Source organism: Sarcophilus harrisii, chromosome 1, assembly GCF_902635505.1.
Source record: "Sarcophilus harrisii chromosome 1, mSarHar1.11, whole genome shotgun sequence".
In the NCBI taxonomy this organism is placed as follows: Eukaryota; Metazoa; Chordata; class Mammalia; order Dasyuromorphia; family Dasyuridae; genus Sarcophilus; species Sarcophilus harrisii.
In genome coordinates this window covers 652,564,985-652,592,090 of record NC_045426.1, presented here as the reverse complement: position 1 = coordinate 652,592,090, position 27,106 = coordinate 652,564,985, and the positions used below count along the sequence as shown (strand labels likewise).

Sequence of the window (27,106 nt, the reverse complement as noted above, 5' to 3'; positions counted from 1 at the left end):
CATTCCCCAATCTCTCTACTCCTACTCTTCCCTCTCACACACACTTTGGAATATAATGATTTATCAATGTCTTTTGTAAAATGTGGTACAGCAAAGTAAATCAAACATGCTCTCTGGTTTTGTTCACTTTATTAGCTAAAGCTTTCTTTCCCATTGTAGCATAAAGACTGCCACTTTATCCACTATTACTCTGGATTTAATTGACAGAGGAATGTCCTGTATTGACTTACAACCTCAGGTATGTATTGGCAGACTTCATTCCTCATTTGTATTAAGGATTAAAATCAGAAGAGAAATGGACATTTTCTCTTGGAAAACCAATGAATCAGGACACCTAATGTACAGTGGCACAGTGATAGTGCACCAGCTCAGGAGTCAGGAGGACTTGGGTTCAAATGTGAACTTAGATGCTTACTAGCTAGCTCGTGATCCTAAGGCAAGTTACTTAAATAAAATTGTCAAAGAGACAGACAAACAGACAGACACAGAGACAGAGAGAATAGACAGATAAATTAACAGATAATAGAATATTTTAAGTACTTATGTCAGACACTGTGCCAAATGTTAGGGATACAAATACAAGTAAAAAGACAGTCCCTGGCCTCAAGGAGCTTACATTCTGATGAAGACCACTGTAGAAAGGAAGCTAACAAGGGGTGAGAAAAGTGCCTTCACATTTGGGAAGTCAAGAACTGAAGTGAGCATGATAAATTGCTCAAATGGAATTCTATAAAGAAACTGAACTAAGTGGAGGAGGGAGTCATACTGTAATGCTAGACTGGGGTCTCTGGGGAAGAGGGTTAGAGAAAAGCTATTTTAACAGTCCAGAGGACAGTGGAGAGGGGACAGAATCAGACGGCTCAGCTCAGTAGAGAGAATAATGAGGTGTGTTCTCCTTTCGAATGAAATGAGGACAAATAGGATTCATCTCACCTAGAGGAAGGATGAACATTTGTGCCTCAGACTGCTGTCAGTGGAGAGTTATACATGTCTCTGGCCCCTGTTGGAACGAATTTAAATTGGTAGCAAAATTGGTTTTGGTGAAAATTTAGACATTTAGAAGCCATTCAATTAAATTCACCAGACATTCAGTAAGTATTTATTGTTGTATGTTATTTCATAGGTCAGGGAGAAGGTACTATATTGAGGTACAAAAGCTATCAATAATACTGAAGCACTTAAAGGTTTACAGAATATTTTACATATGTCATCTTATTTGATCTTTATAGTAGTAGGTACTATTTACAGATGAGGAATTGAGGCTGAGAGAGTTGAAATCACTTGACCAGCAAGGATCACACAAATCAATCCTTAGAATTTCAAATATAAAAGCATTTTTCTTTTTCTCTTTCTCTCTGAAGCAGAATTCAAATTCAGGTCTTCCTGTCTCTAAATTCAATGCTAAAATAAAAAGAGAGCTCTTTTCCACTTTCTGGACAATTATAGTGTCCACAATTATGCACTACACATTAGTGTGTGGTTTCTTGATCAAGTTACAACCTTCAGGTTCTGAGTGCTGGAGTGTCTATCATCTGTGTCCCAGAAGTGATAATATGGTAAATCTTAAAAACCCTATATCAAGCATGATTTATTATTATTACTTTGCCTTCTTTTATGGTGTTCAAATAGTAAGGAGCTGAAGACAGATCACTATTATGCTTTTATATTTGAAATTCTACAGATTGATTATAACACAGATGGATAAATTGGCTGGTCTTAATATTTGAATAAAAATATCAGGACTAAATTAAATGTTAGTATAGATCATTCTTTACATTCTCTGGAAGCATGTTTGGGCCAAGTCCTGTTGCAGGAAAGACAAGAGAGATGACCTGGCTCTCCCTAGCCTGTTTTTACATGGCTCTAATTTCCTCCATTAGCTCTCCTTATTTTGAAAGCTTCTCATTCCATGTGGGGTAGGGAGATTGAATGCCCAGGATAGTTCTTAAATTTTATGGATTTTTTATCACAAATATCTATATGGATTAGTATTAAAACCTTAATGTGTTAAATTTATATAATTGTGGACAACAATTCCATTTATTATAATATTCCTAGTACAGCTTATTCATTGAATTCTTCAGAATATTTTATGGTTTGCATTTGCAATATGAAGGATTGTCATTTGTTCATTTAGAAAGGCTAATGAACTTTTGGTGTATTACATATATCTAACCACCTGATCACGTCTTTCTATGAATCAATGGATGCTAAATGACTAAAAATCATAACACATTCATATATAGTCCAGTTTTCCACCCCTTCATTTGCATTGATCCATAAATCTGGATCCCTTAAGAGTAACTTTTCTGTCATTTCTGATACCAGTAACATGATCCTTAAATGCTGTCACATATCTCTCTATACCTAGGAACACAGAGCTAGAAAATATCTAATCCAGCCCCCTCATTTTACAGATGAGAAAATAAGACATAGGGAGGTTAAAATCACACAGTTACCAAGAAGGCTTTTGACTACAAGTCATCTGCCTATAGAGCTAATATTTTTGCTGAGCTATGCATTGTCCATTACAGATTTACAAGACTTGGTCATTTGTTTTACTGTTTTTTGTTTTATCATACTGTTAGTTGAGTTCATGTGGATGTTGATTTTCATTTCATTTTTAGCCATTTTATAGATTCACTCCAAAGATAAACAAAAATTTTTTTAAAGAAATTAAATTATTTTTCAATTAACAAAAATTCATTTTCATTATCTATCCTGCCTACTATGAATAAAGGGAGAGAGGAAGAGGGAGACAGAGAGAGTCAGGGACAGGGACAGGGACAGAAAGAGAAATAGGTAGAGACAGAGACAGACAGAGAAACCCTTATAGCAAATATTGTCAAGCAAAATTAATTGCAGCTTCAGTCATGTCAAAAAATCTCAATCTGAATTCTGATCAGGTCCGTCACTTCCCTATCTCAAGCAAATAGATAGTATGTTTTATTGTGGCTCCTCTGGGATAATATGAAAGACTACTTTCAGCTACATTTGACTAATCTTATGGGTTCTACCCATTTTGTGAAGTGAAGTCTGGTTCCAAAAATATTTCCACAAGTTTTATACCTGTATATCATGTCCCCTGAAAATCTCAGTCCTCTTCCTCTTTTTCACTGAAGAATTATTCTCTTTATCATTTTATTATCATCATCACCTCCATAATAATTTGTTGTATTAGGGACTAAGGAATTCATCAGTGTAGATATAACCTTGACCCAGAGTCAACTTTTAAAATCTTGAAAAAGTTGAATTCCTTGGCCATGGGTCCAAACCAAATATGTATCTAAAGTAGGGCCTGGAATTTATTTTTCCCCATTCCAAGGCTGGTTTTCTATTCTCTTGCATCATCCTGCCTCCAAGTATGATGATAATTATGAATATTCCAATAATAGGGTGAAGCCTGTTGATAAAGTGGTCATCAATTAAAACCATGGCAATCCTCTTTGTCAGGCAACATTTAGAACTGCCTTTCAGAACTCTATAAGCTTAATGGAACCATTTAAAAACCATTGCTTTTGGCAGAAGACGACAGAATTTGGTAATCTTTTCCATCTTTTCCATCTTCCAAAAGAGCTAGCTTGGGATAGTTCCATCCAGGAGTGTGTTAATAACTTCATCTTTCTTTTGTCTATAGATAGGTCTCATTTCCATTGGTTGTAACTGGAACAAAAGAATCATCATTCGTAGGTAGGTTTGTATTTCGTGTTATTATGTGATTGTTCTTCCATTAACTTTTAACTAACTTCACAGAGTAGTAGAATTTAATTGTTGAAAAGAACTGCAAAGGCATTTTTGGCTCTGTAACTCTTGCAGCTTACTAGAAATGCTTGTTAATTGAGTTAAATCAGAACAAAAATTCCCCCTCAAACATTTCCCACCAAAGATCCTCCAGTCTGTGCTGGAAGACCTCCAGAGAAGAAAAGCTTCCTTTCCTTTCCCAAAACTATCTCTTTTAAAAGTAACTCATTCTACATGTGGATAGTCTCATCCTGAAGAAATATTCCCAGCCCTCCATTCACTTTACCCATCATTTCCATATCTGCCTTCTTCAGCCAAACATATCAAATTTAATTGCTTTCTTCTGTGACAGGAGTTTCAGAAACTTGATGACACTCTTATAGCAACATCTCTGTAACAGGATAACTGTGAGGATAAAATGAGCTCTTATTTGTGGAGTGCTTTGTAAACCTTAAAAACCATTGTGTAAAATATATTATTGTTGTCCTTATCAGTTTTTTTTAAAAGGGGAGAGTGAAGTTAATGAATTGCAAACCCAATACACATTAATTGAGCTAAATCCTCTTTTCTTCAAACTTATCCAGAGTTACTTCAATCCAAGTCAGAACCTAAGTCCTTTCACACTCTCTTGCCTTCTTCTGTCAACTCTACATTTCTCACCCCCTTATTACTGTTTCTTGAGTCTAGCACTCAACTATACTCCATCCAGCAAGGGAAGGATCACATCACCTCCATTGCTTGGTTGCCCTGCTTCAGTTTTGGTTGCCCTATCACACTATTGATGTGAGATTTTTTTTCAAATACTTTACTAAAATTTAGGTGAACCATATCAACTTCATATTCCCAGGGCCGTGTTCCTGGTGATACTCCCAGGACCACAACCCTGGTGAACCACGTCTCAGCCTCCAACTGTTTTCACAAGTTGTACCCATAGTTGTGACTATCCCTGCCTGTGAACACCACATGTACTGCCTAGTGATCTCTCTGTTTAGCAAACCTTTCTGGAGGGGTCGGTCCTCAGCAGCACTCTCTCTGCTGGGCTAGGTTCTCCAGGTCCCCGTGGCTCTTTTCTGCCATCCACTGGCCCTCTATTGGATAGTAACTGCTGTGGGGGAGTCTTCCCTCCAGGTTAGGAAGAACTCTTAATCATTAACTTTGTGAGCAGCCAGAAGAAGCTCTCAGGATCACAAGGACATATATTAGAATGGATCTATATTTTCATAAAGGTTATATTAATCACCTTTGAGACCTCTTCCAACTCTGAAATGTTGTGTTTCTCCCACTTCAATCTCCACAGGGATCTAACTGCATGTATGAAAAATTTCCTGAATCCTGAAGAGCTAGAGAATAATTATACCTATATCCTTGAAAAGTAAGTAGAAGGCTATTCAGATTAACCTTATTTGCTTTCTGTTGTTTTTCTTTATTATCCTCATATATCCAGGACTCCATGATCTAACTTTATCAGAAGCTTGAGGCTTCTTCCTGAGATAGTGTCTATTTCTAAATCAACCAGAATTTATTAAGGGCCTGCTGTATGCCAGATACAGAAAGAAATCCTACTTATGGAGTCTTTGTCTTATAGGTTAGAATTCTGACAAAGAATTAGTTGTCCACTCCCAGAAATTCCTTGACTATTAGGGTATTAGAGTATAGAAGAACTAAGATGTCAGAAAACTTGCTATTAACATAGGCAGCTAGATTTTAAGCCTGGAGTCAGGAAGACTTGAATTAAAATCCTACTTCAGATATTTATTAAATATGTGACCCTGAGCACCCTCCACTTCTTTCTGCTTCAGTTTCCTCATCTGTAAAATGGAGATAATAGCACCAAACTCAAAGCATTTGTATGAGGTTCAAGTGAGATAAATATGCATAAGGCTCTTAGGACAATGCCTGACAGTTGGTGCCTGATAAAGGCTAACTGTTGTTGCTACTAATTTGGATAAGTAATTTCAACTTCTCCCAGCCCCATGAGATACTGATCTCTCAAGTTCCTTCCCAGTTTAATATTTTGCGTTTCCATTATAATAAATTCCTAAGGGATCTCCCAGACTCACTCTCCCCAGCTCCCAGATTAATCTCTTTGAAACACAGCTTTTATTATGTCATTCTTTTGTTCCAAGTCATAAATGATTCTCTACTGCCTTCAAAATAAAGTCCAAATCCTGTCATTCCTAGCTTGTTACAACAGCCTAGTTTCATCCCAACCTAATCTTCCAGTCTTCTCTAATATGGCTTCTGTGCTCCACCCACACTGATCTACTTGGAATCTATCAAAGGATTCCTGATTTCCTGCTTCCATATTTTTTGCTCACACTGTTTTCTATCCCCTCAACCTCTCAAACTCTTTCCCCACTTACATGAATCTTTCAGATAGTCCAGTCCCCTTTCTTTCAAGGAGGAATTCAGAATTGAGTAGATGGGGGTTTCCCCTCTCCCCAACAACCCTTCTCATAAAGCTCTCTCCTGTAATCAAGTCACAGGCATTAAATGCTTCCTATATACTAATCCCTCTGTCAAGTACTGGAGATAAAAAGAAAGGTGCTCTCAAAGATCTCCTGATCTAATGCTCTAAGCAACTTGGAAACTGTTATATGCAGATAGATATAGCCTCTAGGAGATTAGAGGGAAGAAAGAAGAAAGAAGAGAAGGGATTTAGCTGAGGGAGTTAATTGGGGCCTGCATTGATTTGTATTCTGCATTGATATTGGATTCTTATATGGTTGTTCTTTCTTGATGTATTTATTTACCATTTCTCCAGAAGAAACAGGAAACCAGGGGTAGGATAGTGGGGGGGAAGGGGAGAGGGGAATCAAGAAACTGGGGCTTTGGTCCTAAATCTACCAGTGACCAGCTTTGCGCCATTGGGTAAATCATCTAACCGCTTTTAATCTCACCTTCCTCTTGTGAGAGATGTAGAAGACCTTTACCCAAAATGCCTACTCAGAGATCACTCAGTAGAAGGCAGAAAAGTTGTTTATTGAAAACCTCCGGAGGACGAGCTGTCCCATCGCAAGATAAGAAAGAGAAAGCTTGTGGTGGGAGGGCTAAAGAAGTAGTAAAGATACATAGCTTTTATACAAGAAATTACATCACAAGTAAGAGAGCATTGAGAAGGGGAGGGAGAGGGATCTTCTTGGTTGTTGCTATTTGGGGAGATTGGAATGGAAGGTTTCTGTTTCCCTGAAATCTCCTGATTTCAAGGAAACAGAAAGTCAGGCCTTCAGGCTTAATCAAGCAGATAGTGGTTCAGCTAATAGACTAAATATCGATAAATGTCAAATACCAATAAATGTCATCAGCTCAGGTTAATTAAATATGTTTCTAGCTGGCCAAGGCTCAAGTAAACATGAGCCTGCACATATTATACAGGTCATAGGGGAAACACAGAAATAATAAAATACAGAAAAAGAATTCTTACATTCCTGTGAGTTCTTCACCTTATCTATTCCCCACACTCATTTGTAAAATGAAAATACCTACCATTGTATTGCCTACCTCCCAGAAGTATTATTTGAAGATTAAAGTGAGGGCATTGAGGAGATTAGGATAGGAATTGGTTAAGTGTGGGAATTGAGTGAACCACATTGACTTCATTTTGTGACTTAATTCTGGAGCAAGTTCAGTGCCCTTTCTAATCAATTATGGGACTAGTCCAACTTCTATCTTGTGAGAAAACTTTATTCAATTGTGGGAATTGGAAGAAAACCTTATTGCATTGTTTGAATATAGCCCTATGTGATTGGGAAGCTGGACCACCTCTACCTATTTAGAGACCTAGATTATGCTGACTAGAAACTCAGTCAAATGCAAAAATTGATAAAAAGAATTTTCTTACAATTGTACATCTCAGGTAAGCCATATGTCTTATCTGAAAACTGGGCCCATATCAATCATTTATGGTTTTCATGTTACCTTGATTTCATAACTTGGGAAGAATGGGACACCTCTTTTCTTGAATAAGGGAATTGCACCTGTGTGGTATGAACCCATCAATAAATTTCAGAGATCTCTCAAGGTGTAAAGAAAAAGTTTTATTCGTTTCTCAGGAGGAGCAGGTGTCACTTTCACCATATAAGGGGTGAAAGTGAGGTCCCAAGCATAAGTATCATAAGCAATATATATGTTTCCTAATGCAGTATTAACCATCCCTCCTTGAAGGCTCATCTCGTTGGATGAGAATGTGGCCTTCTAAGCACAAAAGCTATTTTTTTAAAAAACTATATTAGAAAGCATCAATCATTAAAACAATCTAATTCTGGCTGGGAAAACAGGTGCTAGATCAGTGGGAAACAGGGAAACAACACATAAATTCAAATTTAAACAAATACATGTCTTTTGTTGACCCTGAGATATTTGTTCTCAGTGTACAGGCTGGGTAACTAAGGGCTAGATCAGCCTGATCTATATATATTCCCAAAATTGTTCTGTCCACCCAAATCCACCCAAGGAATTGTTGTCAGAAGGAAAGGCAGGAGAAAATGGGAACTTGATCTATAGCTTGGTTAATTTATAGTTTTATTTTGAAGAAATATCAAACTTTTCCCACTCACACCTGTATGCTTCTTTCTCCCAACATGGAAAGTGATAGTCTTTTATTCAATTAGAAATTAGATTACTTAATATTGTATTACTCCTTTTAATTAATTGTCCTTATTTGTTTCATTAGTTTTAATGTCTAAAAGTCTGTCTTCCTTAGCATTCAGGGGCTTGCTCCAAACTGAGGAAGGGGACTGGTCCTGGTTTGTGGGGCAGTTCCTATGTATTGCTTTGTAAATTGATGTGTCATTTCATCTTTCATCTACCAAAAAAGGAAATGAGATATATAAAGTCCTGGGAAAACCTGAAAGTGATAGGTTTGTGGCAGTCAGAAAGTTGTTAAAATCCCCTTATGGACGGTGTACAGTTTTTTCATGAAAGAATTCATGAAACCCAAAATATTAATTGGAAAAAATGTAAGTTTATTGTTGACAGGAAGCCAGTTCTGCTAAGAGACTGACTTCTTTAGTGGCAAAGTGCTATTAGGGAAATGGAGGCCGACACTGAGAAGAGAATACCTTCTCAGCAGGCAGGATCCTAGAAGCAGAGCAAGCGCTCAGGATCTTCTGCAAGGAGTGAGTTTAGAAACTGCCCTTTAAAAGGAGTCTTAAGGCTTCGGGTTGAAAAGGAAGCCAAAGTTTCCAGGCCTAGATACTTATTGGTATCCAGCCCAGATCTCCATTTGGAATTAACAACACTTCAAAGGGGAGCTTTTTGACCAAGATTTCTAATTGAACCAAAGGCTCTGACATCCCCAAAAGGGAACTTATCTGGGGGGATATGCCTTCCCCAGGAGGGGCTGAGACTCCAAAAGGGATCACATCTCAAAAGGGAACACAATTTCACAGTGATAATCTTACAGGGAACACAGTTTCAGTAAAGGGAACAGTTTCCCCTCCCCCTTCAGAATCACCATGTAAATTCTTTCCTAGTGTTTTTATTCTGCCTCACCACCATTGTAAGCCCTTGGAGCACAAGGACCTCATATTTCAGGAAACTTTTAATTGGCGGTGCCCTGCCCCAGATTGTGGGTCATAAAGGCATGTCCAAGAGGGCCAGGAGAACTTGTCCAATTAACTCATGTCTCTTCAGTGCATCCCAGGGACAATCTCAAGATAGAAAACTCTCCCTAGAGCTACATCTCTTGGAAGAGGAGAGGAAGCATTTTGTGTGCTGGATTCCACATGACCTGACCACTTATGTTTTACATCTCACTAGTTCTTCTTTAAAATGGTTTTTTTGTTTGTTTGTTTTTTTGTTTTTTTGCCACAAAGATTGGTGCTGAAAGACCTCTAGCAGTAAATGAAAACACTTGTTCCAGAGGCATTGGGATGTTGCCTTTCAGTCCTGCCAGGATCTAGGGCTTCTTGAGTTTATTTTTAAAAGCCTTACCTGAAAAGGGCCTCAGATTAATTTTTTGGGTGATTAATATTAAGGTTTTTCTAGATCACCATAGAGCAGGGGTCCTCAAACTTTTTAAATAGGGGGCCAGTTCACTGTCCCTCAGACTGTTGGAGAGCCAGACTATAGTAAAAACAAAAACTTTGTTTTGTGGGCCTTTAAATAAAGAAACTTCATAGCCCTGGATGAGGGGGATAAACGTCCTCAGCTGCCACATCTGGCCGTAGGGCCATAATTTGAGGACCCCTAACTCTATGGCATAGAGTTAACCAGGAACCTGATGAGTTCTCCCAAAGTCCTCTGCTACATATCTTTCCTTGCTGTTGAGAACAGATACTTTTTACCTTTCTTTGTATCCCCCGCCCTTAAACATAGGGCCTAGCATATAGAAGATAGTATAAATGAATGAATCAACCAAATGAATGGCTTGTCTATCCTTCCTATGAAACCATTCAGAAAAACTAACCAAAGTAACAAGTCCAACATCATAACAATGTTCTACTCCCTAAAAAAGGGAATGGAGAAGGGAGAAGGGAGAGAGGTATGTGTCTTCTTCAGGACCAGATGGAATCATTATAATTACCCAGCATTCAGTTTCCAATTTTTTGTTATTATCTTTGCCATTTTCACTGTTGTCATTGTGAAAGTTGTTTTCCTGGTTCTGTTTACATCACTTTGCAGCCGTTTGTTTATGTCCTCTCATGCTCTGTATTTAGCATGTTCCTCTATATTCATCAATCTAATCTCTGGTATAAAAGAAAAGGAAGGAAAGGGGAAAGAAAGAATAAAAAAGGGTTTAGACATCACTTACTCTCCTCAATACTATGTTCCCACTCTTGCCTTAACAAATGTACAGCCAACGAGCATTCCTGGATTTAAGCAGTTCTTTATACATAATAACATATATATAACACCCTGTTGGCTAATGCCCTAAAAGATAGCCTCGTGCCTCAAAGAAGGTGTGTGTGCAGAGTATGATGTGATTGTGAATTCCATCGGTATAATTATATATTTAGATAGCTCCACTCCAGGCATGTATCTTTTTTCCCCCAATTTATTTATTTTTAATTTTTTTTTCAATTTTGATTTCCAAATTTGTTCCCTTCCTCTACTCCTTCCCCTCCCCACTGAGATGTCAAGTTCTATGATGTCAATTATAAATATTTCCATATTAGTCATGTCACACACACACACACACACAAAAAAAAAAAAAGGAGCAAGAAAAACAAAGTGAAAAAATTCATTTTGTATTGAGAGTTTATCAGTTTTCTCTGGGGAGGTGGATAACATTTTTCATCACAAGTCAGAATTGTCTTAGATGATTGTATTGATCAAAGTAGTGAAGTCTTTAATAGTTGATTATCTTTACAACAAGACATTGAAATGTGCAAATTTAGAAAAATCTCCTTCTCAAATGGTCATGTGAACTTTTTGTGTCCAACCCGTGGAAGAGTCTTCCTAGATCATATTGGTATGACTAGCCTCTCAAAATAACAATAGAGCAATTCATTACACACTACCGACAAAGTATTATTCTTGTTTTCCTCGTATAGGACATCATATGATGGTAGCTTTCATTCCCGAAAACAGCCAGATAATAAGGACCTTATTGTGGATTATGATTATGAGAGACTGGGATGTCCACTCCTGGTATATTATAACAGTCCATGGAAACCAGTGATTGAACTGTAAGATATTATTACATCATTTTATAATAAGCCACACTCATATTCCCTTCCCCATTTTGCTTTTGTGGTGTTCTTTAGTCTGTTAGAGATCCTTATCAGGAAATAGATAATTGGGAGCTAGTTTAGAAACTCAGGCTTATGAAAATATCATAGGATTTAATTCATAATAGGGGAATAAGAGTCTCAGAATGTCACCTAGGAAGAATGAGCAGGAAGAATTATATCAGGCTACTCTGTAAAGGACATTTATCTTCCTCTCCTCTATAATCAGGACAACTCACTATCTAAAAAATCTTGTTTCATGTTTGTGCTCAAAAGAAGCAAAATGTGAAATAGCTAATTAACAGAATTATTAAACTGTACTATGTCTTAACGAAACTTACTACTGGCTTCTCAACAGATTATGATCTGACCATAATATAAATTGAGTTTCTAAATTGTTTAAATAAGTCTGTTAATGCACAGAGGGATTTTTTTTTTTTTGTTTTGTTTATCATTGCTTTAAGTATACAAATAAGATGGAATTTCTGCCCCTTTCCCCCACCTACTTCCCCCCCCCAAAAAAAAAAAAAACATAGAAAAGCAAACCTAGAGGCAACAGGCAATAGTGAGTGAGATCTTGCCTTACTAGTTGTGTGATTCTGGACAAGCCTTTCAATTTTTAAGTGCTCTAGACCAGTCTTTTAGGACAGGTTCTAGGCTCCATGAACTTGTTTTTAAAAAAATATTTTGATAACTATATATAAACAGGGGCAACTACAGTACAGTGGGTAGAATATGGGACCTAAAGTGAGATGTCCTTTCTGAGTTCAAGTCAGGCCTATGTGCCTTGGACAAGTCACTTAACTCTGTGTGCCTCAGTCTCCTCATTTGTAAAATGAACTGGAGAAGAAAATGACAACTCCAGTATCTTTCCAAGAAAACCCCAAATAGGGTAAAAAAAGGTCAGACACAGCTGAAAACACTGAAAAATGATGATTTCAAGAGAATTACTTTTCCTTGTAATCTCATGCATTTTATTTTATGTATTTAATAACATTTTTCTGGGGAGGAGTCAATAGACTTCACCAGGATGCCATGATTCATGATCCCCTAAAAAGTTAGACCCCTGCTTTCAAAGTATGTTTTGTAGAAAAGATGATGACCTACATTGATAGAGATAATTTCTTCACTTGAATGCCAATGAAATCACAAATGCAATCCTTTGTCCCTATCCTTCCTGTAAAATGGAATTCCTCATATTAAGGAGCTAATACTTTGAGCAGAAGGAAAGTGATTCTTTTCATTTTCAAGTAGGACTTTAAACCTAAATGGAGTACCCAAGATATCAAAGAACATAATTGTGAATCACAGCAGCTAAGTAAGATATGTTAGAATTGGGAAAAAAGGGGAACCAGGTCAAAGAAGGAAGATCAAGCCCTCACTTAGAATCCCTTCAACTATTTAAATAATTGAGTTCTTCCAATCCTCAACAGTACCACTTTAGGATCTGGGAATTCCTTAAGCAATAATGGCCAGGGGCATAGGGACTGATCTTCACCTCCCATTCTCAATAATGGGTGAAAGGAGGAAATCTTATTGTCTAAAGGATTGATTAGTTGAAAATCGAACAATTATGGACCTATTTCTTTGCAGTAGTGGGAAGTCCACAAGATGGAACATTACACATATTTTCAGACTTTTTCCGATGTACTGATGGTTTTGCTAATTTTTTTTCTCTTCTTCCTTTGTCCTTTTTCTTTGAAACAAATATTCTTTGCTATATAGGATCGCTCTCTGAGATGGGGGAGAGCAAAGATGCTGAGAGAAATTTGAATGCAAAAATCTTAAGTTATCACTAAAAATTATATCTTAAAAGTATTATGGAAATCCCCTTTGGCATTCAAAAAAAGCTACCGGTGTCGTCTTCTTGTTGTTGTTAATACCATCTGATTTGGAACCAACATTAATTTCACCTTTTTGTCCTTTCCCCACAAATTCATTGTTTGGTCTAATTGGTACCAGAAAGAAATTAATGGAGAAAAAAAGAAAAACAATTCCTTCGGGAATGGCTAAAAGAAAAATTCTAATTGACTTATTAGACTTTTTAGAATTTGACCCTGGTCACTAGTTGTAATTTCACCAGAATTTCTTCTTTGAAGCCACAGACTCACATTTTGGGATTATATCCCAATTCCTGCACCTAACACTGCATTTACAATATTCCACTAATGTACACACATTTTTTCTTTGTGTATATATGACACAGGTGGAAAGAATCAGATTTTGTGGAAGTTGTTAAAACAGAATTTATTCTAATAGAACGAAATGGATTATTTACTTACAACTATTCCCTGACCGTTGGCAAGGCTTTGTGCAAATCACAAGCTCAGAGTTGGTCTTCTATGATAGATGCTTCTTCTACAAAAGATTTGAATGCATGGAATAGAGAGGTAATGTTTATCCTAACTGCTTTAAAAAGAAAGTGGGAAAGGGTAATCAAGGGTCTTTTAAATGGGATAGTAAAAACTTCAGGCAGCAAGGTGATGCAGTAGATAGAGTCAGGAAGACCTAAGTTCAAATGTGGCCTCGGACATTTACTAGTTATGTGATCCTGGGCAAGTCACTTAATCCTGTTTGTCCCAGTTTCCTCATTTGTAAAATGAGCTAGAGAAATACCTTTGCCAAAAAAACTCTAAATGGGATCACTGTCCCATATATGGAAAAAAAAAAAAACAACCAGCTAAACAATGTTAAAAGCTTATTCATTCAAAAAAATATTTGACTTGCACTCATTTTGCATGCTTCTTTTCCAGAGCTCAATTACTACTTGATGAGATAAAGAACACAGAATGTATTTATATCTCTATTACCTCGACATTTAAAGGATATTGGACTTTGAGCCAGGAGAAGCAGGTTCTAGTCTTGGCTGTACCCTCAATTAGTTCTGGGATTTCCCTTCTCTGGCTCATAGTCTCATCAGTAAAATAAGGAAATTAAACTGGGCAGGGAGAGGTTTCCACAGGATAGGAAGTCATGGTACAAATGAAGAGTAGGGTTTTAAAAGGTAAGGCAAGTGAAGTGAAAAGTCAATAAATGGTGGTCAGCTAAGGAAATTTCCTAATTCTTGAACATGCTGGTATGTTTGTGGATGATGCTAATATCTAAGGTACTTTTTTGAGTCCTACTACAAAGTACAACTTTGGTGGAGTTGTGACTCATGAGAAATGAGTAAGTTAAGAAAGAAGACGCCTGCCGAAGGCATTTGAGGGAGAGTCTACATATATGTATCCCCTAATATGAGGGCAGTAGTTTCAGAGAAGGAAAAAATTAGGAGTCTTTTTTTTTTTTTTTGAGGAAAGGAGGAAAGTTACCTGAGGGTCTGTTAGACAACAGCTACCAGGGCGGGAACTTCAAAGGTGGAGAGCTTATGGAATGGTAAAGATAGGGAGGGAACCATTTTGGTAGCAGGGGAAACAAGGAATATTCCAACTCTCCAGCCTCAACAAGTGAGCCTAGGAGAATGATGGGTCTCTTAACCTAATTCAAGACTTTTCTCGTCTTTCTTAGAATTATGTCAACTGCCATGAACACAATGAAAATGTTCCATTGCTATCGCCTCAAGCTGAATACCAGATTCTTGGGGGCTCGTCATCTAATAGTATTATTTTTAATCAAAGAAATGGGATTTATATTTTTCTCCTGCGTATTGTGGATCCCTATTATAGGTCAGCTAAAGTGCAAAAGAGTTCTTTGGGGAAATTCCTTTTTCTAGAGGAACAGTGTTAGGATTGTATTGTGATGTCCAGTCATCCCCTTCATTCTTCACGTGGAGTGTTAGGTTAAAAACCATAAGCTTTCCAGGCTGGAAACACCCCTAATATTGGGGTGGCAAGCAGTGGGAACCTTATCCACATCATCTCATTTCTCCTCTCTCTCTGTCTCTCTGTCTCTCTCTCTCTTCCTCCCTCCCTCCCTCCCTCCCTCCTCTCCCCCTTGGGGTAATGGAGGAGTCCAGCTTGAAAATTTTCCCTTCTTTACATCTTCCCTTAATTCTGCAGTTAATTGTAGTCTGAGATCATGGGTGGGGGTGAGGATGCCATTTAGGAAAGAAACAAGGGTTATGATTCTCTTAATTCTTATAGCATCTTGAACCTTTCCTTTCTAGAGTTATCCCTGCTGACTTGGGTTTCCTGACAATAGGAAAAGTTGTGATACATCCATTATTCCATTATTCCCATCCCATATCACTCTCCCATCTTAGAAAGGGAGAAAAAAAATTTTCAAATAGGGTCTTAGAGATCAAACTGTGAATCTTTTGGGCTCACCAACACTCTTCCTTTTCTCTTGCAGCTACTGTGATTTGACTACTGTCTTCAGTGTATATGTCTATGGTGCTTTCCCAAAACGGACTTTACCCGAATATGTAGTTGCCCTGTTGATAATATGTTTCATGGTCTTTTTACTCTGGTTTGGATATGTCATTCCAAAACTGACAAAATCAAATTATGGAAACAGAGTTAAATTATTTTGCCAGAATTTATGCCCCAAGAGTAAGAAAAAAGCAGTGAAATTTCATATAGATAAGTTAAAGAAATAAGGCATTCAAATACATGATTGTTATTTTTATTAAAATATTATAGGGAAATGTTATTACAATAAAATAAATTTGACTTTTCTTAAATTTTCTCTTGATTCCAGTTTACAAATAACCTTTTCTCTCCCTCCCACCTCCTTTCCCCAGTGAGAGGGAAAAAACAAGAAAAACAAAACCTCTGCTAGAAAGATGTAGAATCAAGAGAAATTTTTAAATCCCTACAACCATGTCCTAAAACATATGACTCATTGTACCCATTTAATCATCTCTTTGTCAAGTGGTGGATAGAGTTCTAAATCATTAATCTTCTGGAATCATGGTCAGTCTCTGTAAGGATCATAGTCTTTCAAAACTGTTCATTTTTGCAATATTATAGCATAGATTATATCATAAATTGTTCCCCTAGTTCTACTCATTTCATTAGCATTAGTTCAAAGCAAGGTTCAAATGACATTGCTTCCTCCACCTATTCCTTATTTGAATAGACTTCTAATTGTATCCCGATTTTGTGACCTAAGTTCCCTCCATATTTCTCCTGCTTTCTTTCTGTCTTCTCCCCTTTCTACTAACATAAATAGGCAGTTTTAAGAGCTAATAAAGCAAAGTTGCCAAGAGTCACATGGAAAAAAATACCCTTAAATTACTAATAATTAGAGAAATGCATATTAAAACAACTCAGGAACTTCTCTACCTGCATCAGTTTGGCTAAAATAACAAAAAGGAAAATGAGAAATGCTGGAGAACACTAACACACTGATGGTGGAGCTGTGAACTAGTCCAATCATTTTGAAATATAGTTTGGAACTATTCCCAAAAAGCTATTAAACTGCATGTGTCCTTTGACCTAGCTATGTCTATACCTCAAAGAGATCAAAGAAAGAGAAAAAGCACCCATGTGTACAAAAATAGTTTTATCATCAGCCCTTCTTTGTATTGGCTAAAAATTGAAAACTCGTGGGACTTCAGAATAGGGAACACAAAACTGAAAAACTTCTGCAGAGGTAACATTAATGCATCGAGGATAAGAGAGCAGTAGTTGACTGAGGGGGATGGGAGGGGGAATCATCAAATTTCTCTGATAAAAGTTTGGTATCCAAGATACATGTACAAACATATATTTATAAATGCATAAACATCTACATGTACACACATGGTTACCTGCAAATACACGTGTAAGACTAAAACTCATTCCTCAACAGATGAATAGTCAAAAGATATGAACAATTTTCAAAAGAGGAATGGATAAGTGTTCATAATCACATAAAACAATGTTCCAAATCACTAATAAGAGAAATGCACACCAAAACAATCCTGATGTTTTATATCACAACTTGCAAATGGACAAAAATAAGAAAAAAATCCCCACAATGTTGGAGAGGTCATAGAAGGATAAGCGCACTAATACATATGAAATGATGCAACCATTTTGAAAAGCAGAGATCTTATTTTTATAATATTAGAAGAGAAATATATACCTCTATATGGCTATGTGGCTATGGCTAGGAGATAAATCCTCAACCAAATAAGAGAAACAATTCTTAAGATAAAAACATAACGTTGATTACTTGAAACTGAAAAGTTTCATCAGAAATCAAATTAATGCATCCAGGATAAGGGAAGTGATTGAATGGGGGAAAAAAATCTATCACATTTCTTGATAGTGACCATACTCCAAGTGACATACAATCCAAGACAAATAAATCAACAAATATAAAATATTCCCCAATAGATATGGTTAAAAGGATATGAACAAACAGTTCTCAGAAGAATTATGAAGTATTTACAATCATATGAAACAATGTTCTAAATTACTAATAAGAAAAATAAAAAATAAAACAACCCCAAAGCTTTTTTTCCACTTCCTGCAAATTGGCAAAAATGAACAAAAACAGTGTTAGGGGAATTATGGAAGGATAAACACACTAATTGCTGACAGAGCTATGAAATGGTGTCATCATTTTGGAAAACAATTTGGAATTATGTAAATAAGCTAAAATATCCATACCTTTTAAACTGGAGTATCCAGGAAATCATCAATGAAATTAAAAAAAAAAAAGTGTCTGTCTCATTCTCTCTCTCTCTCTCTCTCTATATATATATATATATACACACATATGTATATGTATATATACACATATAAAAAGTCCATATATATAAAAATAATTTTAGCAGCACTTTATATAATAGTTAAGAACTGGAAACAAAATAGATTTCTATTAATTGGGAATTAGCTTAATCAAATTGTGGTACGTGAATGTCATGGAATAATTACTGTGAGATAAATAATGTGTGTGATGAATACAGAGAAGTCCCTGTTCTCTCAGTGCTCTAGGAAACTCTATGTAGACTATAAGTTAAAATGTCATCTTGTTTGGGAGATCTCTATAGAAATGAAATGAGTTCCTATCCCTATCCTTAACAAAGGTTATTAGTCAGAGCATGGGGAAGGTGTGGGTGTGTATGTATATATATTTATATACATATATATATATATTTGGAAATAAAGTTTATATATTTATCAATTTGAAAAGTTCAATGCTTTGTATTTATCTGGGCAGTTAAGTGATACAGTAAACAGAGTGCAGGGACTAAAGTCAGGAAGACTTATCATGAATTCAAACCCTGCACAAGTCACTTAATTCTGTTTGATTTCTTCATCTGTAAAATGATCCGGAGAAGGAAATGGCAAACCATTCCAGAATCTTTGCCAAAAAATTTACTTATTTTTTTCTATATTGTATCTTCACTTCCTCCTCCAGGAAAATTCAGCTTTTTGGTTTCTGGAGCTATTTTTTACTTTATTTTATTTTGATTTTGTGAATTCCTTAAGAGCAGAGACTTTTACTTTTCTTTGTGACCCTAGAACTTAACACTGTACCTGGCACATAGTAGCTGGGTAATGTTTATTGACTATTGATAATAATCACAAAAAAGAAACTGAGAGGGGAGAGGAGAAAGGTTATAGTTTGAGAGATGATTTCATCCTACAGAATGATGAGTTTTTGGAGATGCTGAAATTTAGACCGTCGAGTTTTGTTTTGGTTTTTGGTTTTGGAATGTGGTGACAAAACCATTGAAAAAGTAGGGAACAGCAAGATAGGTGAACATAATCTCACTGGGATGTGATAAATATGGAGAAACATGGGAAGACAAATGAGTTGATGCAGAATGAAGTAAACAGTTACAACAAAATAACCTGTGTGATGATCTCAACCATGTAAACACCAAGAACGATGTATGATTTTAATGACTGAGTTTGGTCCCAGAAAAGAACTAAGAAAAATACACCTTCCTTCCTTCCTTTGCCTAAGTGAGGGAATATGGCGAGTGCAATCATACATATGGTGGGTGAGTTGGTTTTATTTAACTCCTTTTTGTTGTCTCTGTTTTAAGGGATCTCGTTTGGGAAGAAACAAGAGGGAGAGATATATTTGGAGATGGAGGTGTTAGAAAAATAAAAAGTATCAAGAAAAATACAAGAATAAAGAAACCAAGCATTAAGTGCTAGGGCAACTGTAGTGTCTCCAGCATTCAAATCGTCCTCAGATTCTGGGCAAGTCAATGAATCCTGTCGGTCTCAGTTCCTTCTCTAGAAAACAAACTGGAGTAAGAAATGACAAGCCACTCCAATAGATTTGCCAAGAAAACACTTGATAGGGTCACAACAAATTAGACATAACTGAAATGACTGAACAACAACTAGAGATATATTGATAAAAAATATATATACAACCCCCTCCCAAAAAAAATTCAAACAATATTAACAAAAACCAAAAACAGCCTATATTCTCAAGGAGCTAGTATTCTACTGGGAAAATAACAACCTTGACATTCTTGATTCCACATTCAGTAGAATTCCTTGAATGGAGAGACTGTTTGCTTTCTGTCTTTACAGTACCTGGTATGAAATATTTTTTGAATATTGAATTTGTCGTCCATTAAAACCCCTTGATCTTTTCCAGAAAAATTATTTTCTAGGATCACGTTGCCCATCTTGTCCCTATGAAATTGATAAATTTATCTGATAGATTTGCTTCCCCATCCCCATTTTAGAGATTGGTAAACTACCAGGTGACTTTTCTCAGCTCCACACAGCGAAACATTCTCGGAGCCCTCTGGGGTGGGCAACGTGAAGAACCTTTTTGCAGGAGTTTGGGATAAGCTGAAAGATTCCCTGGAGATCCATGGAGATTCCATGGATCTGAGAACAAGAACAAAGTCGAGCTCCCAGGTCCTGTCACCCTCTCTCTACCTGGTGGGAAGTTCTTGAAAGGCCATCCGGAAAAAGTCTCCCTGAGCAATTCCTGGGTTCCCACCGCCTCCTTAAAATGAGCCAGATCATACAAGAAAACCAAGCCCCTCCATCCATGTCTTGAAAAGATGAGAATTCGGACCCAGGCACAGAGAAAGGGAGGTTCTGGTTCTGGTTCTGGTTCTGGCCTGATCCTGCCTTAGAATCAGTCTTCCAGTCTCTACAATGGAAGAACCTGGATTTATGTTAATCGCACACTCCTTTTGAGTTTCTATATTTGGGCTGTCCCGGTGAGATTCGGTCTGGATTTGGAGGTGGGCAGTCGCCCTCTGCTCTGTGTCCCCTTCCCCTCCCCACCACTGGCCGGGCCTGCCTGGCTGAGGAAACTGTTGGAAGAGGAAGAGGAGGAAAATGCCAGCTTCCCCCCCTTCCCCAGCTATACCTCCCCCATGAGCCACAGCCCCGGGGTGGGGGGAGCAGTGAGATGGGGCAGCCAGGGAGCTACCGCTGTGCCCCGGGGATTATTACAGAACGTCAGAAAAGGGTCTCGGAAACCGGCCGGTTGGAAACTAAATGAGAAAAGGAAAACCCATGGACGGGAAGGTCTTGGGGTAACACTGAAGTACAGCTCTCCGGGCTCCCGTGCTGGGCTCTCTGGGCTCTCTCCCATCTGTTCCTTCTCCAGGTCCCCTCCCAGGCGGAGCAGCAGGGCCTCTTCAGGGCCCAGTTATGTCCCTCCCGATGCCTCAAAGGCTGTGGCCCTGGGGCCCAGAGCACTCACTGGGGCCCCCACAGAACCCCGGGCCCGGGGACAGGGAGTTAGTCCTGAGGAGAGGACTGCAGGGGACAGTGTCCCTCCCCCCCCACCGTCCCCCTCCCCCTGCCCACCCTGGCTCCTCTCCCCCTGCCTCCCTTCTCTCTGCCCATGTTTCCACCTCTCCAAGAACTGTAAGCTGGCAGACTTCCTGGTGGCAAAGGCCCCGGTCTGGCCCGCTGGGTGCCCTGAGCCCCGGCTGGTTGGGAACATGGCAGCCCGAGTGGAATCCCACTTCTCCCGTGAGAATCACTTCTCCCATGACAATCTGGCTCAGAATGCCTTCCTCCTGAAGCACGTGCAGCAAAACAAGCGGCCTTGGTCAGCATCAAGCTGCTCACTTCCTTCAAAAGGTCCCTCTTTCTTCCTCCCCATTATTTCCCCTGGGCCGGGCTGGTGGCCTCTGGGGTAACTGTTCCTTAGGTAAGTGCCCCTGCACACTCGCTCTCTGCTAAGGGCCGGGGAGACCAAAACACTGCAAGGCTCTGCCCGCAAGGAGCCTCCATAGTATCAAGGGGGAACCCCCCCCCAATAAGTAAATATAAACTCTGTGTGAGTAATTGGAGATAGGAAGGGACTGACAAAATGGGGAGAGAAAAGGAGAATTAAAATTGGCTTTAGGAACCTTGAGTTGACCTTTAAAGAATTAAGGATTCTAATAATTTGAGGGGAAAGCAAGAGATGCAGTCTTGTTATGGGGGGCACAGCAAGCTGGCAGACAGGAGGAGGAGCAGTGATGGTCTAAAGTCTAAGCAGAGGAGCTGGGATCTTAGCTAGGGGCAAAGGTTAAGTGCTTCTTGTTGGCTTTGGGAATGTGGCAGCCGGTTAGGGCTTCTGCCCCTTCCCCAGCCCTCCATGCTCTGGTTCTGCTCATTCCCACGCAGGGGTTCCCACCTGAGTTCAGCCCTTCCACCTCAGTTTCCCTGATTAGGCCCTGAATCAATTACAGCCTCACTCCTTTGTTCCTCGACACTAGGCCTGGAAATCCTGAAATACCACTGAGGCACCTTCTCTCCAAAGCTTGCTGGCATAATTCCCCCTCCCTTTGAGCATTGCCCCTCGCCTCGCCGAATCCTGCCCGCCACCTTCTTCTCTTGACCCTCATCCTGTCAGAACAAAGTTATGATCCTTTCCTGGAACTAGGGCTTGTCCCCACCCAGTATTCTGGCCCCCTTTGGCTGCCTTTGTTTCCCGGAGCTATAAAAGTCTCTGCATTAGTTGCTGGTTGCTGAATGCTCTGAGTCGAGTCCCATGCAGGCGGCTAGTCTAAGTTCTCCACAATTAAAATATTAAAAAACAATCTCTGTCTTGCCTCAGTTTCTCCACATTACAACGGGGGCCCCCCTCCATCATAGTGTGCTTAGGTGCCAGGGAAGGGCTGGGGGGAGGGGTTGGAATGGCTTCGAGAGCCTTTTATTTTAACTTCAAAGCACCTGCTAGTGGAAAGTGCCCCACCAGTCTGGGAAGCGCCCTGCCAGTCTGGAAAGTGTCCCACCAGTCTGGGAATCGCCCTGACAGTCTGGGAAGTGCCCTGCCCTGGAGGAGGATAGGGAAAAGGGCCTTCTCTTTCCCTTGGTCCCATCTCGGGGTCTCAGCCTGGGTTTGGGCCTGTGGGCCTGGGTCTTTGTCCTGTGCTTCCCCAGGTAAAGTACCCATAGATACCTGACCCATGATGCCCTTCACCCCTCTGCCCTACTGGAGGTGAATGAGGAGGGCACCAAAGTGTGTTGAAGAATCCCCATCCCCGACTGGCTCTTTCAAGCTACTTCTGGTGTGGGAGAAGCCAGAAAAAACATCTCCAAGGGGTCTAATGTGCCAGGACCCTCCCTGACGGCGGCTCTGCCTACAGGCTTCCTGGCAGCTGTTCCCAATCTCTTTGCCCTGTGGGGCCCTCCCCTCCATCCTGGTCCTGCAGGCAGGCAAGAAGCTCCCGCCACATGTGCTGGCCCACAGAACCCACTGTCCTGAGCTGTTCCATGATTCCTGGCCCAGTTTGAGAGTACGGAGGCTGCTGGCTGGGCCTTCCCCACTTTGCAGGAGGACCCAGGTGGTGAGCCATCACTGGAATAGTTCTGGGGTGGGGGAGGCAGCATCCCTCCTGCCCCCGGTGCCAGCCCAGAGGCTGAGGGGCCCAGACTGTATTGTTCACCTCCCCACCTGCTGGACCCCTTACCCACTATGGCACCCTCCCGGAGCTTCCTTGGAGCCCCAGCCTGTTCTGCCCCTGCCAAGGTTCAGTGTGAGCTGGTTACCTCATGGCTAATGGTACAAGAGGCTTTCACCAGTGCCCTGGATGTGGGCTCGTAGCCCTGAGCTCCCAAAGCAGACCCGTGAGTTCATGGACAAGGAACATGGGGGAAAGGAGTGTTAGTGGTAGGGAAAGGGCTGTGCAACTTGCTCATTTTTGTGACTCTCCGATAAATGTCTCAGTTTCTGACTCGGGCCCTGTCCCTGTATTTAGGGAGCTGGATGTGCTTGCACCTCTCTGTGCTCCCATCAGAACCCTGCCTTGGGCTCGGTATCTTTGACTAGGAGGGGAAGGAGGATGAAAGCTAGAACCAGTAGCTGATTCCTCTCTTCTCTGTCAGATCCAGAATCATGGCTTTGGGGAAATGATCTGGAGGGCTAAAAATCCAGCATACTTGGGATCAGTCCCAGTGCTCCAATAAAACTAAGGGAGCTCCATCTGGGATTACACATCCTTCCCTTTCCCTAGGGTTCCCATCACCTGCTCTTGAGAGCTGGTTCTGTTTCTGAGTATTTACAGGAGCAGGGATTTCTCTTCTCCCTTCTTGGAACTTGCTGGAATTTAATAATTGCTTGTTGACTTAAAACTACGCCAGGAAGGATGCCTCCAAGTAGAACCTCCCTTGGTTCCTTTCCCCTGCTAGCTCTCCTATTCTTAGTCCTATTTCATTTCTCTCCAGCTTCTCCCTTCTAGCGCCTTCAGTTAAAATTACCTTTAACTAAAGCATTGAGTTACCACTTTCATTTTTGTTATTCTTTCTGGTTCTGATGGTTTCTTTCATCTTTCTTCCTTCCATCAGATTAAGAAAACTAAGCATCGTCCCTTCAAAAACTTTCCACTTTACCCCACTGCCCCCACTTTGAGATTCACTTCATCTGTTGGTATGATACACACCTGGATCAAAGATCAGTACCTCCCTCGTCATCTTTTCAACCCCAACCCTGTTCTCGTCCTTCGTGATCTTGGTCTCATCATTTCTGATGCCCTGGCGTTCCAGTTCATGGACCCCCACTCCCACAGCCACACTCTGAGGTGGTCCCGTTTTAGATCTATCATTCTACTGCTCCTGTTCCCTCACTCCTCCTTAAACCTTTGTTTTCCAGAGCAAAGCTCTTGAGAAGAGAGAAGAATTAGGAACAAGGATTACAGAGAGGCAGATTTAGGTTCAATAGCAGGAAAATTTCCTAAGGCACAGTCATCTAAATATGGAATGAACCCTCCCAGTAGAAAACAAGCTATCCCTTAAGTAACAAGAGCAGATGACCGCTTTCAGGGAATATTGAGGGGGATTCTTGGTTAGGTGTGGATTGCACTAGAGGAACCCTAGCACTTCCGTCCCTCCAAGATAACTCAATAGTTAGCTAGTATCCACTGGTTTCTTATTCTGGCCATAGCCAGCTAATCTTTAGTGCTATGACATCTGTCTTCTCCCATCTTGTGCTACAGTCGGGACATCACAGAATTGGGCTTATTGGAACCCACTATAAATTCACATTATCTAAGTGGGCTCACTCGGTGCACATCATCAATTCATTCAACAAGAATTATCTTGATAGAACAGTTCCTATCCCAATAGTTCTCTCACTTGAAGCCTTGTAATTCCACCTTAATTTCTTCTCTGGCTGAAATTTTGAGATCCCAAGTTCCCTTCTCTTCCCTCTCCTTCAAAATCTCCTTGGAAGTAGAGGTGGTCCTTTGCGTCAAAGTTAGCCCTCCATTTATGTACTTAGAATTCATCCTTTCCTAACTCTGAGGTCACTCCATCAATTTTACTCTCCATCTTGATACTTCCCTCCATTTTCCTTGCCTACAAATAAGCCCAGTTTCCCACCACCACCATAAAATACCTTTGATTTTTGCCATCTCATCAAAATTTAAAAAACAAAACAAAACCTAATACTCTGCCTCTACTTCATTCCCTTCAATTCCTTGTAATATAGTTTATGGCCCCACTATTCTCAATCTTTTCTCAGATCTCTTAGTTTCTAAATCTAATGGCCTTTTCTCAGACTTCATTTTCCTTGACACCTTACACTTTCAACACTTGTCCCTCCGTCATCCTAGCCTCCATTTTCATGTTTGACTCTTCCTTCTAAGACTTCCACTACCACATCTTCAGCATGGCTATCTCCCAATTGTCTCTTTCCCTAATCTCTGTCACTCTAACTCTGTCTCCCCCACCCTCCATCTGTTTATCTGTATCTCTCTCCACCTCCCTCCCTTCTTCTGTCTTTCTCTGTCTCTATGTATCTCTGCCTGTCTCTCTTTCCTCTGTGTGTGTGTGTGTTTCTTTGTCTCTCTCCCCTCTCTCCCTCTTTCCCTCTTTTTCCTTCTCCTCAGAAACTCTGGACCGCTGTGATTGCTTTCTATTCTCCTTCCCTGCAGAGCCTCTAGAAGCATTGTTCCCAGAGCTGTCAAATAATTCCCTTGCCAAGAGCTGTAAATCCCACTCGATGGGCTCTCTTGTTTCCCCCCCTTCTCACTCCATGGCAGCAAGCCCCGCTCACACCGTCTCTCCCTGGGCTGATCAGCCTCCTAACTGGCGTCTCAGACTCTGGTCTCTCCCCCTTCAATGGCTCCTTCCCTTGGCTGCCAAAGTGACATCCCTCATGCAAAGGGCCCAGCCAGCTCCCAGCTAAATAAATTCCAGGAGCCCTGTTATCTCCGAGATCAAACAAACTTCTCACTTTGGCCTTTGAAACTCTTCACAACTGGCTCCAATCAACTTTTCTAAGCTTATTATAAATCCCCTTTTATACACCACAGCCAGCCAAGTTGTAAGCACGTGTCTCTCGCCACCCACCGTCTTTGGGTAGGCCGGCCCCCAAGGCTGGACCTTAACTCGTCTCCCAGACCCCTCCACGTTTCCTTAAAAGCTCAGTTGGAGGCTTTTCCTCATTCCTCAGCCCTCATGAAACCGCCTTGGGTTTGGGGGTTTTTATACCTCCTCATACATTCACGCCTCAGTTCTCCCAATACAACACTCTTGAGGGTAAGGAGGGGGGACTCGCGTGCCCAGGGCCTGGCACAGAGGGCATTTAATGCTGGTCACTTAAGATTTTTCACTTCCTTCTCAACAATCATCAATGGCTCCTTTCCTCTAAGAACAGAACTCTTCAGCCTTGCACTTGAGGCACTTGGCGATCAGTGCCAACCCCCTTTTAGAGCCACTTTGTGGCACTTTCCACTCGGTTTGGCCACTGATTATTCCTAGAACTCTGGGCAGGCTCCCACTGCTGTCCACGGTGTTCCTCTGTCAGGAACGCCCCCCCTCCCTTCTCACCCCATCCTTTTCCTGACTTCGAGGCCCCCCCCCCAGCTTCCTTCCCCTTCCCAGAGGGCCTTGTCTGGCTGGCCCCATCACCTTGAGGACCCCTTGAGGGCCAGGGCCATGGGCAGGGACTTGCCCACAAGCACCGCCTTTGCCAGTCTGCCGACTCCTGCCCCTGCCCGCTTGCTCTGTGCTGACCTCCCGCGTGTGTTCTTTCTGCCCAGGGGAACCTAAGGTTCTCAGGATCAGGGATTCCTGCCTTTCTTGCCCAGCTGGTCCCCATCGCCCAGCCCGGTGTCTGGCACAGATTAGGTGCTTAATGCTGGTTGAATTGAATCCATCTTTAAAACAAAGGGGGTCGGTGTAGACAGTAGTGTCAGTAGGTGACATTCTATGATATAAGATGTTCTCTTCTCCAAAGGCTTAGAGCATTCTCAGTTTATAGGAAGTTCTTTCCCTTTCTGTTAGGGGCATTCCACGGGGGGGGGGGGGGGGGGGGGGGGGGGGGGGGGGGGGGGGGGGGGGGGGGCCGCCAGGCAGAGCCCGGGAGTTAGAGACACCAGTTCTAGCTCC

The 27,106-nt window shown here is 40.6% G+C and overlaps 1 protein-coding gene and 1 pseudogene across 2 annotated transcripts in view; both read left to right on the top strand.

The window, feature by feature from the left end:
• CATSPERD (cation channel sperm associated auxiliary subunit delta) overlaps positions 1-16,010 on the top strand; it is a 110,358-nt gene extending 94,348 nt beyond the window's left edge. For both annotated transcript variants that reach the window (XM_031947786.1, XM_031947785.1), the window contains 7 exons: positions 160-238; positions 3,638-3,690; positions 5,039-5,113; positions 11,238-11,372; positions 13,621-13,804; positions 14,922-15,079; positions 15,705-16,010. In XM_031947786.1, the coding sequence (XP_031803646.1) occupies positions 160-238; positions 3,638-3,690; positions 5,039-5,113; positions 11,238-11,372; positions 13,621-13,804; positions 14,922-15,079; positions 15,705-15,951 (931 nt within the window). In that variant the 3' untranslated portion in view covers positions 15,952-16,010. The remainder of the gene's footprint in view (positions 1-159; positions 239-3,637; positions 3,691-5,038; positions 5,114-11,237; positions 11,373-13,620; positions 13,805-14,921; positions 15,080-15,704) is intronic.
• A 5,215-nt stretch (positions 16,011-21,225) lies between these two features.
• LOC111719171 lies at positions 21,226-25,656 on the top strand (annotated as a pseudogene).
• The last annotated feature ends 1,450 nt before the right edge of the window (positions 25,657-27,106 follow it).